We start from the raw sequence: 15,641 nt of genomic DNA on the forward strand, positions 1-15,641 counted from the left end.
TGACAAATAGGTGCATACATTGAACATAAAGCATAAAAACACAATAATTACTTCACATAAGAAAGAAATAACTGTATATAAAACAAAACAAAAATATATACAAGATATAAAAAGTTAAATAAAGAGTAAAATGCAAAAACAGATATATACAAGATATAAAAAGTTAAATAAAGAGTAAAATGCAAAAACAGATATATACAAGATATAAAAAGTTGAACAAAAAGTAAAATGCAAAACAGGAGAGAAATGTGGATGTGCAATATGGAATATACTGTTATGTGTGTTAATGTAACACATAATTGAGGCGACACAGAATTGGGCTATACAAATCAAAGTAAATTTGATTGATTGATTGATTGATTGATTGATTGATTGATTGATTGATTGATTGATTGAAATAACCAACCCAGTATAACGGAGTGGAGCTGGAGTGAGCAGCAGCTGAGGGGTTAATCCTTCCCATATGGCGCACGGAGAGGTTTGGTCCAATGCTGCTGTGGGCCAGCAGGAGTGGGAAGGCTGGGTGGGGGCAGAGCAGAAGGGACTGGGAGAGGACAGCAGGACTCACTCTCTCCCAACACCTGCACCTGGTCACCACGTTCACTCTCACTCAGCCTGGAAGCGACCGATGGAGCAACATCTCGTCCACATCCCGGTGATGGCTGCTGCGCTCCAGGGGTAAACTTTTGGATAAATCCGGCACAAGAAGACCCGGGGATCCGCTTCTCTTTTGTCCTGTGGTGACTACATGGAGGGGAATACGGTCGAGTGACTACAGGCTGGTTGGGCTGATTTCTCCTTTCTCCTGGAAACCCCTCTCGGATTGTTTTCCATGCCTGCGCTGCGCCGCTGAGAGGTTTATTCCAAATCCGGATCCGAGGGCGCACGACGCGGGGAATGCGGCGGTGACAAGGCGCAACTTTTGGATCGTCGCTGAGGAATCAAAGGTAGGAACATGTGTCTCTTCTCTGTGGTTTAACTTTTAACTTTAGTTAGTCTGTATCGCAGCGGATGGCTCAAGCAGGCTCACATTTGCTCTCCGGGTTTTTTCCTATTTCTGGATGTGGAGTTCTCAGGTAAGTGCGCGCAAGCCACTCAGTGGAAAAAGAAAGAAGTAGGTTATTGAAATCCTGTAATTATTTTATTTTTGGTGGAAATCATATATTATTACAGCAGGACTTTAATCTGTGGGGACGTTCCCACCCAGCAGAGAGAACCAGCAGGGAAATACCACAAAGTAGAACCAGGCCATCCGACATGGAGACCCTCCGGCACAATACAAGGCTGGAGTCATGTTTTCTGATTGATTATTTTAGATATTTTAAAGGTATTTTACTAGGAATACATTGTTTTTTTAATTAAAATGACAGTAGATGAATACACTGCACATTAATTTTAACCATAATTTATCACCAAGCCTTGGTCATTTTCCTTTTGTCTATATAGAGACTTAAAAGTGTCAATAATTTCCAATTAAGCTCCTTTTATTTATTATCTCTACTCTATTTATTCTCTAGTTTCTTCTTTTATATGAAGTGCAAGTGAGTCAGTGCTGTTTAAATGATGGATCATCTTATAGGGTGATTACTACCTTGTGAAACTTAATGACACAAAATCACGTTGATTACAAATCTCATGGTGCTTTATTACCATTCACTATGATCAGAGGAATGTAAAGATCGAGCCCCCCCGGTGAGGAGATATATAGCATCTGTGTGATGAAGCCAGAAAGTGTGTGAGGCGAGACTTCTGCTTCCAGTTCCCCAAATGTTTCATGAAAATGCTCAGATTTGATGCTTTCATGGGAAAATACATGTTTACCAAATGTGTCACGCCCTGCTGGGGAACTGTGATGAGCAATTTGTGAGAACTCGCCAGTTTTCCTCATGAATACCTCTCGTCCTAAAAGCTTCCTTCTTTCTGCTCCGAGGCTTGTACCCTGGGCCACCAGAGGCCTGGGCTACATGGATGTCATGAGAAAAATAAACCCCCCTGGGATGGCTTAAAGGCCGAGTAAAGCACACCTACAGGGAGACAATTTAATGGATGTTATGGACTCAGCTTTTAGTATTCATTATTTATATGGGATCCTCTCCGGCAAAGTGCAGATGCATAATGAATGCGGAGTTAAGGTCTAACAGTTAGGCTGCGTTCCGACACCCCTAAACTGTCAGGCAGAGTTTCAGCCAGGGCTACCTGTTCCTTTTGAACTGTCATGTTTTTCACTCGTCAGCTTTTCAAAGTGCGCAGACGTTGCTTTGTTGAAAGACAGAAGGAGAGAAGGAGAGGCCGAGGGAATCACTGATGGGCATGAGGATCTTCTATAGACAGTTTTAGATGAAAATGGGGATGAAATACACGTTTTGAGAGATGATGAACGTCGAAGAAGATGAAGATACCTTCCTCATCACCCTTTTTCCAAACTTTTTCCCCCTGAATGTGCTCAAAAACAACATTTTACAGTCTCCACACACACACACACACACACACACACACACACGCCTCACTACATTTTAAATAAATAATAGGCCTGTCATATTTTCCAGAGCAGGTGTGAAGATCTGGACGTTGTTCTCTCCTGCCAAACTCTACCTCTCGCTGTCGAAGGCTTCGGGCCAAACTCCTGATCACAGAGATCAGAGGAGGAAAGCCAGCGAGAGGGAGTCGGTCCTTCCTTCTCTTTTCTGTCTCATATTTCTCAGGGGGCACTCTGTAATATTAGTTCATTCCTCTTTCTCTTTTCTTCCAGATTTAGATCTCTGCGGGTTACCTGCATGACGGTTACCATGACAGCATCTGGAGCCCAACTCCTCCTGTTGGCCTTATGTGTTTACAGAGGCTCAGGCCTGCAGCAGTCTGCTCCTCGGGTTCGCCTCTCCTTCAAAGGTGAGCTCATACAGATTAAACTCCAGCTCCTCTGACAGCAGGGATTGTCCCTGGCTCTTTTCTGGTACAAGTTTCACTCACGCACACTCACGCACCCCCGCCCTCACGCACGCATCCACACCGGCAGGGGTTTTGCTTCCTCTTTATACATATGTTAAAGAACCTACTTCCTGCCACATGTCAAACAGAGCAACACTGAAAACAAAAGGTGGATATTACGTGAGGCTGGATACTGGCAGTGCCCTTCCACAGAGTTCCTCCTCCTCCTCCTCCTCCTCCACACCCTGGAACCCCACACACGCTCCGGCCTGACCTGTCGGCTCCTCTCTGGTTTTGAAGTCACGACATGATGACACAGGAAGGAAGCAGCTGAAATCTGATCAGAGGAGCAAAATTAAACGTCAGAGCCGCCAAGTTTTGGGGCCGTGAGGAGAATATTCACGATGGGAGTGGATTGTGGGTTTTTTTCCCAGTCTTCTCTGTCGGCTTTTGGGATTTTCCCACACAATCTGCAGACTAGTGGCGGAGGTTCATGTTACAAATATGTGGATGACACCTTTGATCCAAAACAATGCTGCATGATTACAGTTATTCCTGCGTCTCTGTCCTCTGTCATGTTGTGTCTTCAAGTGCACCTGCACATGTGGACGTGCACGCTCACACCTGAGTGTAGACCTGGGAGTGGGAATTAGAGGAAGCGTGAATCAGATTTATGGCGTTCTTCGGTGGTTTGATGTGGCGGAGAGCTGTCAGGTCCCGGCCTGGGTCTGAATGTCTGCTGCTTTGTTGTCGATCCAAAGAGAAACATGTTGGATTTTCTAAACAAGAGACGATGTGAAGCAGATCAGAGGTTTGATTTGAATCTAGAGCCTCGACGTGAACTCAGGGGAAACAAGAAAACAAAAGCAAAGATGTTAAGAATGTAAAAGAAATAGATGTGTATCTCTTAAAGGCACACATTTTAGGAATTTACCCACTAATTTCATATATATCTGTCTTTCGGTTCATCTAATCTGCTTCAATTGAATAAACAGACGACCGGCGCGCTGGAATTTTGCAAACTTGTGAACTTTGGACCTCTGTCTTCTGCTTAACGGAGCTCAGAAAGAGACGGGAAAATGAGCAGTTAAGTTAATCATTCAGACTTATTTATGAACCCCACAGCTGAACAGGAATAAAGCTAATTCAGTTTCATTTTATTCAAAACATTGACTTTAAAATCTTTAGTGCAGATAAACCAGGTGGGATGAACACAAGGTTTTCTAACTTCACTCTGCAACCTGGGCCGTTTATAACTGCTTGAGGAGGACTCATTAATTATTAGGAATAATTCTGAAGTAGCTCCTGTGCTGTACTTGTAAATATAATGAGGATCAAAAAGGTGTTGCTCGCTTTGCAAGTTAAAACAATTATGTGAAAATAAGCTTCGGGCGTTTTAGTGCAGCCAATTAAATAAACTCTGTGTTTAAAGAGTAGATGTGAAGCTGTTCATTCAGCCGACACCTTTTTGATTTACATATGTTACCCATTGATTTATAGTTTTTCATGGAAGTTGAATATGTTGGTTAAAACAAACCAAAGGAAAGACCATGAATGAATGAGGTGAGATGAACACGTGACACCTGTGGTTCACACGCAGCTGGAATCTAGTTTTGACTTTGATTTTATGAGATTTACAACAGCTGTACACGCCACATGTTTGTGGCTGTTGCGTATGAATCTGAAGCATGAGAGGGTAATTGCAGTGCTTTTTTATACGACCTTTAACACTAATCCGCACTTTTGGTAAACAGCTTACACACACTGGTGTGTTTTCACAGCACAGCGTGTACAAAGTATTAGTATTAGAACCAATTACACAAGTTTGGTCTTGAGCTTGATCGTCTTCCTACTCGTGAGAGATCCAGACGTTCACATCAGCTCAGACACAGGCGGTTTAATAACAGCTGAGATGTGTCGAACCGACCAGTAAAGCACACACACACACACACACACACACACACACACACACACACACACACACACACACACACACACACACACACACACACACACACACACACACACACACACACACACACACACACACCCCACCCACCCTTCCCCCTAATACCAAACAAGAAGGAAAGAAGTTAGATTTACTGCCCAACTGTTTTCTGCCACTCGGAGGATTTATTGTTCATTGTTTGTGACAGCCAGTTTCTTTGTTCTCCACGGCGCCTGCGGAGGAGGTCTTGGGGCGGCCGGGGGTCATGTGACTCCTGAGAGCGAATGAGTGACACCCTGGGGCACGGGAGGCCCTTGCCGAGGAGAGATATCTTGTATTGTTTCCTCTGTGGCTGGGAAGTCCTGTCACTCACACACACTACAAAGGGAGTGGGCCGGGTGTCATTGGACGGAGTTAGTCAGCGTTGCTAGAGAGCAGAACGTGCTGTGTAACCGGAGCCGGGCTTCAGGATCCCATGCCTTCGCCGTGCTGTCACCAGTTGGTTCATGCTTGAGATAAGGCTGCGACTAAATGGCAGCGCTCATTAGTGCCTCAGTGACAATATGTTGTTAAGTTGTAACACGAGCTCCCATAGCGCCGGGGCTTCGTGCTCCAATCCCAGTGTCCTTCCCAGTGTTTCCCTGTCGGTGTCAGAATGTTGTCAGAAGTGTTTGCTGGATGTTTACCAGATGATGGCAGTACATTGTTTGCTATTTCTGGAGGATGGAGACATGTGTAGGGGTGTGGTGTTTCCACATTTAGCCCCCTGGCTGAGTCCACTCCGGCCCGGTGGAGCTCGGCCCCGAGGCTTGTTATCCTGTGTTTACCTCTCAGGAACAGAGCCGGAGCGCGGCCCACCTCCGCGGCTCCATCCCGTGTCCTCCGGAGATCCGATTGCATCGCTTATTTTAGTGGCACCTTGACTGCATCCTGTTAACATTGACCTCAGACGCACGATGGCCGCCACTTTGATGTAAATAAAGATTGCGCTTCCTCTCCAATCCCTGTAAGCCGGCTTCTGAGGGTCTCCGGGAACATTTGTCATGATATAAGCCTGCTGTCTTTAACATGCCTGCGTCATGTCCCAGTGTGCACATTTGGCTGTCAGCACCCAGCACATGTCACTGATGTGGGTGTTTGCACTGGTACAGATATCTCTGTGGGGACCATTTTGATCCTAGACCTTAACTGTGAAGACAGTTTTAGAAAGGGAGGACATTTTGACCAGTCCTCACTTTCTGACCCACTTTCAATGAGCTGTTTGAGGGTTAACACTTGCTCTTAGGGTTAGGGTTAGGCTGGGGTTAGGTTAGAGGGATGAATGAACTGGTCCTCCAGTTTTGGGCTAGGGTTAGCATTAAGGTTAGAGATAGCATTAGGGTTAGGTTTAGGTTAGGGTTAGGGTTAGGGTTAGGGTTAGAATTAGGCATAGAGTCAGGTTTAGCGTTAGAATTAGGTTTAGATTTAGGTCACGTTTGGAATTAAAATCAGGTTTAGTATTAGGTTCAGGTTAAAAATAGGTTTAGATTAGGGTTAGGGCTAGAATTAAGCACAGGTTTAGGTCAGGGTTAGAATTAGGGATAGGTTATGGTTATTATAAGGCTGGGATCAAAACGCAGCACTCTAAATGAGTGCTTCGTGGTGCATAGGGCACGGGGGGGCCGTGAATGTTAAAAAACACTTCTAACCTACCTTATTACAATCATCACTGATGTGTTCAAATCCTAAAAGACACAATATAAATGTTCCCCACATTTAAATGGTCTTGAGTGTCAAAATAAATAATATGAGTCATATTAATTAAAATTAAGAGAAAGGAGACAATTTGAAAATTAAGAACATCGGGCTTATCCCTTTAGGGTAAGGCATTTAGCTGTAATGTTAAGGTAAGGGTAAAGGGCTACACTAGAGAATGCATTATGGCAATGAGTGTCCTCACTAAGATATAAGTACACAGGTTAGGGTTAGGTTAGGGTTAGGTTAGAGGGATAAAAGAACTGGTCCTCCAGGCACTGGTAGGGTTCAGTTTGGGTTAAAACAAGGTTAAGGTTAGGGATAGGATTAGGTTTAGGTAAAGGTTAGTATTAGGCATAGGTTAGGTTAGGATTAGCGTTAGAATTAGGGTTACGTTTAGGTTTATGGTCAGGGTTAGAATTAAAATCAGGGTTTGTATTAGGTTCAGGTTAGAAATAGGTTTAGGTTAGAGTTAGGGCTAGAATTAGGCATAGTTCGTGGTGCATAGGGCACGGGGGGGGGCCGTGAATGTTAAAAAACACTTCTGACCTAGCTTATGACAATCATCACTAATGGGTTCAAAATCCTAGCCCTTGAACTCCGAGTTCTCCACATTTAAATGGTCTTGAGTGTCAAAATAAATAATATGAGTCATATTAATTCAAATTAAGAGAAAGGAGACAATTTGAAAATTAAGAACATCGGGCTTATCCCTTTAGGGTAAGGCATTTAGCTGTAATGGTTAAGGTAAGGGTAAAGGGCTAGACTAGAGAATGCATTATGGCAATGAGTGTCCTTACTAAGATATAAGTACAAGGGTGTGTGTGTTTCTATGTGTGTGTCTGCGTGTTTATGTGTGTGTCTGTGTTTTTCATGCATTTTAAAGTGTTGCAATGTATTGTTGGACGGAATAATGGAAGTAGAAAAATCCACACGCAGCGTTAGTGCTGTGCTGAGTCCATTTTTCTCCGCAGCAGATGAAAATTGTTTAATCAAAGCTTTCAGGAGAACAAAAAAAAAAAGGCGAAACATTTTTTCCAGCGCGTCGTGTCCTAACAGGTTCTGCTCTGCTGAACACAATCCCGATCTCGAGAATTAGCTGTTAGTTCCACTGACCGTGTTTCCTCGGGGACTCGCCTTCTCGTCTAACTCCAGGAGGCGTGCGGTGCCTCCAACTCAATCAGGGAGTCAGGACGCATGAAATATTGAGATCTTAAAAGCCAATATGTTTCCTAAAATGCTGTTAGTTGAGTTATATTTAATCAGTGACACACATTTTCCAGCAAAGGACGGAGAACTTGAAGGCACCACGAGTTCATCTGCGTCAGTAATGAAACACGTCAAAGGCATAAAGGGGAATAAAGTGAATAGTTGTTCAGGGACGACCTGGCTTTACGCAGGATGGAGATGTTTTTAACACAGTTGAGACTTTTCTCTTGTTTCCCCCCCCACGCAGAACTGATGGACACACGTGCAGCTCGACCTTTTAGTTTCTCCTTCAACACCAGCGACTACCGCATCCTCCTGATGGACCAGGACCAGGGCCGCCTCTACCTGGGCAGCCGGGAGTACCTGGTGGCCCTGGACATGCAGAACGTCAACAAGGAGCCACTCATAGTGCGTAACCGACTCTGACTCAAATCCAGTCTGCTGTTTGGAAATGTGGCTTTAAGTCTGTGAATGCATTGATCCTCATTAATCCGGTGTTTTGTTTGTGTGTTTGTGTGCTTGAACCCAGATCCACTGGCCGGCATCCGCCAAGAGAAAGGGAGAATGTCAGATGACGGGAAAGGGGAGACAGGTGGGATCATGTGTTTACATCCTGCTCTTTCAAAAAAAAAGAAATTACAGGCCTCCGCTTTCATGACGATGTTCTGAATTCCATTTGTCTTACTCGTCTTTGTCCAGGGCGAATGTGCCAATTTCGTGAGGTTGATCGAGCCGTGGAACCGCACCCACCTCTACACCTGTGGAACGGGGGCGTACCAGCCCATCTGCACATTCATCAACCGAGGCTGGAGGGCGGAGGTGAACCCAGAGACACTTACAGTTTCCCCCCGAGTGGGATTTACAGCAACAGTCCCTCTGCAGCAGGCCTGGAAAGCGTCGTCCTGTTAAATATTTCATGGCTACAAACTGGGACACTGATTTGTTTATGATTTTTTTTTCCCCACCCGTGCTCCCATGTGACGTTTTAGCGGATCTATTTTTATGCATGTTCTCTCCGTCTCATCTCTGCAGGACTACCTGTTCAGGCTGGTCCCTGGGTACGTGGATTCAGGGAAGGGAAAATGCTCCTATGATCCAACACAGGAGAACATAGCAGTTCTCATCAGTGAGGCATTCTTCTTTTATCTGCTATAAAACCACTAAATCTTTTAAATTCTGCAGAATCCCAAAGTCTTACCGCTTGATTCTGTTATTGTTCCACCTCTGCAGATGGGAACCTATACGCAGGCGTCCATATTGACTTCATGAGCACGGATGCTGCTCTGTTTAGGACCATGGGCGGCAGAACGGCAATCAGGACGGAGCAGTACGACTCCAGGTGGCTGAATGGTGAGTAAGTGTGGGTGTGAGGAGGTAAATGTTGGTGATTACATGTTACAGCTCCTCTCATTTTATCTGACAACCACTTGCCTCAATCCTCTCCCGGTTGATCTGTTTTTATCCCTCAGAGCCGGTGTTTGTTCAGATCCAGCAGATCCCTGACAGCGCACAAAAGAACGACGACAAACTTTACTTCTTTTTCCGAGAGAAGAGTCTAGACTCCAGCGGGGGGGCGAGCCCCAGTGTTCTGGCCAGGGTGGGAAGAGTGTGTCTGGTGAGGAAACCACAGCGTATTAAAGAATTAATAAGATATAAACTTAGAAGAGAAGATGGGATTAAGATAAAACATTATTGATCCCACACCAGGGAGATTCACTGTTACAGAAGCAGACAAGTCAGAATGAGGTAGACAAGAGAATAACAAAGGAAATAGAAAATATAAATACACAATGTAGGCAGAATATAATATCTACCTTCCACTATGGAAATATAGTTTTGTATAGAAATGTTCTTGAGTATTGCACCATCCATATAAATGTGCATATGTAGACTGTTTATACATATATAGGCAGGTATGGTGTACAGAAAAGAATATGAGTATAAAATGCTGTGTATAAATAAAAAATAAATTCACAAAAGTATACTAATTGGCAGTATATATTACATAAACTACAAATAGATGGACATCATTTTGTGAATAAATATAAATTCACATTAGTAAACAAATGAAATATGAATGAAAAAGGTGTGCAGGTAGTGAAATTCACAATAAATAGGGTTCATTTATAATAATTTAACACAAGCTTTCCTTGTGATATATGAAAGGAAACGTAGGTATTGAATCATGGCCTCGTTTCCCTCCTGTCCAGAATGATGAAGGAGGACAGAAGTCTCTGGTGAACCGCTGGACGACCTTCCTGAAGGCTCGTCTTATCTGCTCCGTGATCGGAGAAGATGGAGTGGAGACGCGCTTCGATGAACTACGTGAGGCCACGGCAGCATCAGCACCGAGCTCAACCTGATTGCATTGTAATTGCGGCGGCTTTTATCCAGTTGGTATTGATCTGTGCGTCTCTCTCCTTCTCCAGGGGACGTGTTTATTCAACCGGCGCAGGATGAACGCAGCCCGATGGTGTACGCCCTCTTCACCACGGCCGGGTGAGTTCCCCTCTTCACCTCACCCCACCTCGTCTACCTTAGAAACTCCTTTCAGTGTGCGGGTGCAACGTGTCTCTTAATGCCGCCCTCTTACCGTAATGATCTGTTTGTGCTTAAGCTCCGTGTTCAAGGGCTCAGCCGTCTGCGTGTACGCCATGGCTGACATACGCAACGTGTTCAACGGACCGTTCGCCCACAAACACGGACATAACTACCAGTGGACAGAGTACACGGGCAAGATTCCCTACCCACGACCTGGAACAGTACGTTTCACCCATGTTATCTTGTACATCTCATTAAATGAATCACTATGCATTATACTTACACATGCATCATCTAAGCACATGTATTATAAGTGTTTATTCTCATCACATTCACTCCTTTTCAAATTACACAAATCTTCATATCTTTAATTTGAGCCTGCACCTAGAGGGTTGTGTTTTCTCCCCTGTGCTGTTTGTTTGTGAGCAAGATTACACAAAAACAACTGAATGTATTTTTCCACAAAACTTGGAAGAAGGATTTTGTGTGAGAAGAACCCAATTAAATCTTTGGTGCGGATCCGGATCAGTGGGCAAATCCAGGATTAGTTTTTTTTCCCCCAGTTTCTTGGGAAATTGTGAGGTGTTTTTTTGACATTTTCTCAGATTTCCCAGGGGATAATTCATGGATCTTATTGTATGACTGAAGTTGTTTTACTCTCAATATCGTCACAATACAAAAACAGAATATAATTTATGGATCTAAGGGAGAGTGTGTGACGTTTGTTGCAGAAATTCTGTTATTGCATAGAATTTACTAGATTTGTTCATGTACTTAAGTACTTGTTACTCTGTATAGACCTTATATTTTTATTTTCACTAATACCTTAGACTTAATACTCTCAGTACATATATTGTGTCACTGAAATCCTGGGGCAAGCTGGCACAAGAATTTCTTTGGATTCATACAATCTTAATCTTTTCTTTCTCCTCACGCTCACAATACTTTCTCTTTATACACTTTACCTTTCCCATCATTCTTCTAAATCCCTTGTATGTGAAAGTGACTCAGCAGTAAACTTCAGATTCAGATTCACCTCAAACATGTTTTCACAAACACGCAACATAAACAAACTCCACCTTTTCCTTCTTCCCTTCCAGTGTCCAGGAGGAACCTTCACTCCAGACATCCGCTCCTCCAAGAACTTCTCGGATGAGGCTGTGGATTTCATCCGAGCTCATCCCCTCATGTTCCACCCAGTCTATCCTATCCACCGCCGCCCCCTGGTGGTGAGAACCGGCGTGGACTACCGCTTCACGGCCCTGGTGGTGGATCAGGTGGATGCTGTGGACGGACGCTACGAGGTGCTGTTCCTGGGGACAGGTGAGACAGCTGCGACTGCTGAGGACTCGTGTCCAACCTGAGATTCATTCTGGTCTCAAATTATAGGAGTTAAATTAAATGTCTCTCACTTCCAGATCGAGGAACCGTGCAGAAAGTCATCGTTTTGCCGAAGGACCCCATCAGCATGGAGGAACTCACGCTGGAGGAAGTGGAGGTTTTTAGGGTATGTTTGAATATTTGGAGCTGAAATCACTAAAAATGTTGTTATCATAATAATATGTGATGATAAAGTTGTGTTGATTTCTCTCTCTTCCGCTGTTGAATTGAATTTCCAGACCCGGGCTCCTGTCAAAACCATGAAGATATCTTCTAAAAGAGTAAGCACATCCCTCCTGAAGTCTAAACTTTCCCCAGTGTAGGAACAGTTTCCTCACTGAGTTGTGTTGCTTGTGTCTCCGCAGCAACAGCTCTACGTGTCCTCGGACGCCGGGCTGACCCAGGTGTCGCTGCACCGCTGTGGGGTCTACGGCCGGGCCTGCTCCGACTGCTGCCTGGCCCGGGACCCCTACTGCTCCTGGGATGGAGAGAGCTGCTCCGCCTTCACCCCGTCCACCAAGAGGTCAGGGGTCGTCTCACAGCATCAAAACTAGGGTTGCAAAGGGGCGGAAACTTTCCGGAAACTTTCCATGGGAAGTTTAGCTCGGGAATTTGGGGAATGGGCAAATTAAATGCTGAGCAATAAAAACATCATTCAAAACTCTATTTTAAAGATGTATGGAATGCAGCACACGCTGCATGTTGAGTTTCAACCCTCCACTGTGCATTCTTCCATCACATGCACAGATAACTCCCAGCATCCTTCACTCTACAGCATTATTGAGGCCTGCTGTAGTGTGCAGGACTAGTCAGGTAGGTTACGATGATATTACTGGGGAAAATATATTAGCATGCTGATTGAGGATTGTTCATCTGTTCATCTAGCCTATTTCCATTCATTTATCCATCAATTGTAAAATATGTTTACAGACGAGTCCAAATGTTTGGCTGACTATTTATATCTCTGGCATTGCATTAGTGTTTTTTTACAAACTTTTTTCTCATCTTATTCTACAGAACAATGCCACGTGCACTATCTCATGTGTGGAGACATTTCACCCCATCCAATGTAGAAGGAAAGGCTGTGTACATTAGCAAATACTGTGCAAAGACCTATGTTAAGAATGACACAACGATGCAGAAGCATATAGTCCCATATGAAGTGGGAAAGTTAAGTTAAGTGCCCAAAGTTTCCTCAGGGCTCAAATCAGCTTATGACAAAACAAAATGTTTATATTTATGTCTTTATATGACAAGGTAAATACAGTTAGTATAAATTACCCACAACATTTTCAGTTTATTCCCGTTAATTCCCGTATATTCTCGTTAATTCCCGTTAATTCCCATGGAAAGTTTCCAACTTTGAATATTCCCGGAATTTTGCAACCATAGTCAGAACTCACTGTCTCTGCACCGTACAGCCAGGATGTGTCGAGTCAAACTCATTCTTGATTGTCCCCTTTGTCTCAGGAGGAGCAGGAGACAGGACGTGAAACATGGGGACCCTCTGAGGCAGTGCAGAGGCTTCAATGCAAAAGGTGCGGTCAATGTTTTTACGTGTTTAAAGACCACGTATAAATTGGATTTGATAATAACTATTTATATATTTCTCTGTGCTTTCAGTGGAGAAACGTCTCAGAGAAACGGTGCAGTTCGGGGTGGAGGGCAGCAGCACGTTCCTGGAGTGTCAGCCTCGAACTCCTCAGGCCACCGTCAAGTGGCTCTTCCAGAGGGAAGGAAGGAGGAAAGTGGTGAGGAAGAGCTCTCACGTTTTTTAAAGTAGAATGGTGCACACCTCGTCCCAGGGCCTGAGAGGCCACTTGAATTCAGTCAAGCAACCCATTTGACACACTTGTGGACTAGTGGCAGAAACTTGGACTATGGGCAGAAAAGGTCTCTGGTTCGTCTCTGGTTCGACTCCACGGAGAAACAACAAAAAGACGAACCTGGATTGATCTGTCCAAAAATCCAAGTGGATTCTCCCTACCCTGTCTAGTGCCCCTGAGCAAGGCACCTTACTCCCCCAACATCTGCTCCCCGGGCGCCGTACATGGCTGCCCACTGCTCTGTGTGTCCTGCACCAGATGGGTTAAAAGCAGAGGTTAAATTTCCCTACAATTGCATGTCTGTGCATGTGTTTGGGAAAAATAAATGTATCTTAATCTTAATCAATTCCCTAAATACTCCTGGATTCTGTCGTCAAGATCCATGAATGACTCCTTGAGAAAGAAAGGAAGACGTTTAAAAATCACCCAATGTTAAAGAAAATGTGGAAAATATGAATCAGCAACGACATTTATTGGTTTCTGCCTCACACGTCCACAAACAAACAAATGCTGCAACAGACGAAAGCATAACATCCTTGGCGGTTGTAATAAAAGTCTTGTCGGCAGTAAACAGTCCAGCACACGAAACCCATAAACCCACAGCTTCCTGTTTTTACACTGTGGTGTTAACATGGTGCTTTAGCAAGAATTTTACACGTGCTGTTGGGTGATTGTTGTTACTTCAGACGGTTACAGTCTTTGTGCTAAGCTACGATAACCAGCTACATCTTCACCAGACAGACCTGAGATCAGTCAGAGTCTGATTGGCCGATATGAGCCTTTCAGTGTCAGCGTTTATGTTTAGCAATGTGAAAACTCTTACTTACCTTAGTATAACCAATGCAAAAAAAATTGTGTACTTTGTTGTATTTTGTTTTGTTTTTATTTACTATTATTCATAATAACGCTTATGGTTAAACTGTAAAATATCAGGCTTCAATTACTCAATTAGTTTGATAACTATCATATATAAATATATATTATATTATATTATATACTATATATACTGTACTATTTTTATATACTGTCTAACAATAACCTTACCGTCATATCATCAGTACTATTACCATCATCTTGCCACTGCACCTTATCTACCTATTTATCTTGTGTTTCTGTTTTTATTCTTTCTACCTCAATATTTTTTATTTTATTCTATTGTATTGTATTTTATTGTATTCAAATATACCGGCTGCTATGACGACTTAATTTCCCTTCGGGGATGAATAAAGTAATCTATCTATCTATCTATCTATCTATCTATCTATCTATCTATCTATCTATCTATCTATCTATCTATCTATCTATCTATCTATCTATCTATCTATCTATCTATCTATCTATCTATCTATCTATCTATCTATCTATCTATCTATCTATCTATCTATCTATCTAACATCGTAGGAATTTGCCCATTTTTGAAATGTATATATATATACTGTATGATTATCATCAGATTGTTTATTGGGCTCTAAGGGGCTCAACCTCTCGTCTGTTTGTAATCTTTTTCTCTCTTTAATTCTCTCTTCTACAGCTCAGCCGAGTGGGGGGTGTTGTGAAGACCAACCACGGCATCCTCCTGAAGTCCCTCAACCAATCAGACGCCGGCCTCTACCACTGCCTGGCCACCGAGAACAACTTCAAACACACCCTGGCCCGGGTGGCGCTTCGCATCCTGGACCGGGACATCGTGCTGGCTCTCACCGCGCAGGACGAGGACGAGGAGCCCAAGACCCGGCAGGCGGGACCCCACCCGCAGACCTCCTTCGTCTCCACCCCCTTCCCCCCGGAGATCAGACTGATCAACCAGTACTGCAAGTCCTACTGGGAACAGCTGAGTCCCAAACAGCAGCAGCAGCGCAAGCGCACCAGCCGCCGGCACACGGAGAGCCAGGACCAAGGCCTCGGCTAGACCGGGGGGGGCAGAGGCCGTCCATCACTGTCTGGACTCTGCGTTGGACTTTTATGTTATTATGACGTGCATGTTTGGTCGTCACCTCCATTCATTAGGCAGGTGATGCGTTCATGCTGTCGTTAAAGAACTGTACCGGTGGTTTTGCCGGTGTTAGCCTGAACAGGTT

The 15,641-nt window shown here is 44.0% G+C and overlaps 1 protein-coding gene across 1 annotated transcript; it reads left to right on the plus strand.

Moving 5' to 3' along the window:
• The first annotated feature begins 895 nt into the window (after window positions 1-895).
• LOC133005345 (semaphorin-3F-like) lies at window positions 896-15,472 on the plus strand. Its single transcript, XM_061075002.1, has 18 exons — window positions 896-947; window positions 2,750-2,886; window positions 8,064-8,224; window positions 8,346-8,408; window positions 8,516-8,635; window positions 8,849-8,942; window positions 9,047-9,166; window positions 9,286-9,431; window positions 10,027-10,141; window positions 10,246-10,315; window positions 10,434-10,578; window positions 11,458-11,680; window positions 11,776-11,864; window positions 11,977-12,018; window positions 12,103-12,260; window positions 13,208-13,275; window positions 13,361-13,488; window positions 15,095-15,472. Exons 2-18 carry the CDS (start codon window positions 2,775-2,777, stop codon window positions 15,470-15,472), a joined length of 2,232 nt encoding a protein of 743 aa, XP_060930985.1. The 5' UTR covers window positions 896-947; window positions 2,750-2,774.
• Window positions 15,473-15,641: the final 169 nt, after the last annotated feature.

This window comes from Limanda limanda, chromosome 7 (assembly GCF_963576545.1).
Source record: "Limanda limanda chromosome 7, fLimLim1.1, whole genome shotgun sequence".
NCBI lineage: Eukaryota > Metazoa > Chordata > Actinopteri > Pleuronectiformes > Pleuronectidae > Limanda > Limanda limanda.

Excerpts from the sequence above, each read along its gene's own strand:
- LOC133005345 (XM_061075002.1), top strand. The coding sequence starts at position 2,775 with ATGACGGTTACCATGACAGCATCTGGAGCCCAACTCCTCCTGTTGGCC. Across the intron at positions 9,167-9,285 it reads CGACTCCAGGTGGCTGAATG|AGCCGGTGTTTGTTCAGATC; the intron begins GTGAGTAAGTGT and ends TTTATCCCTCAG. Across the intron at positions 10,142-10,245 it reads GACGCGCTTCGATGAACTAC|GGGACGTGTTTATTCAACCG; the intron begins GTGAGGCCACGG and ends CTCCTTCTCCAG.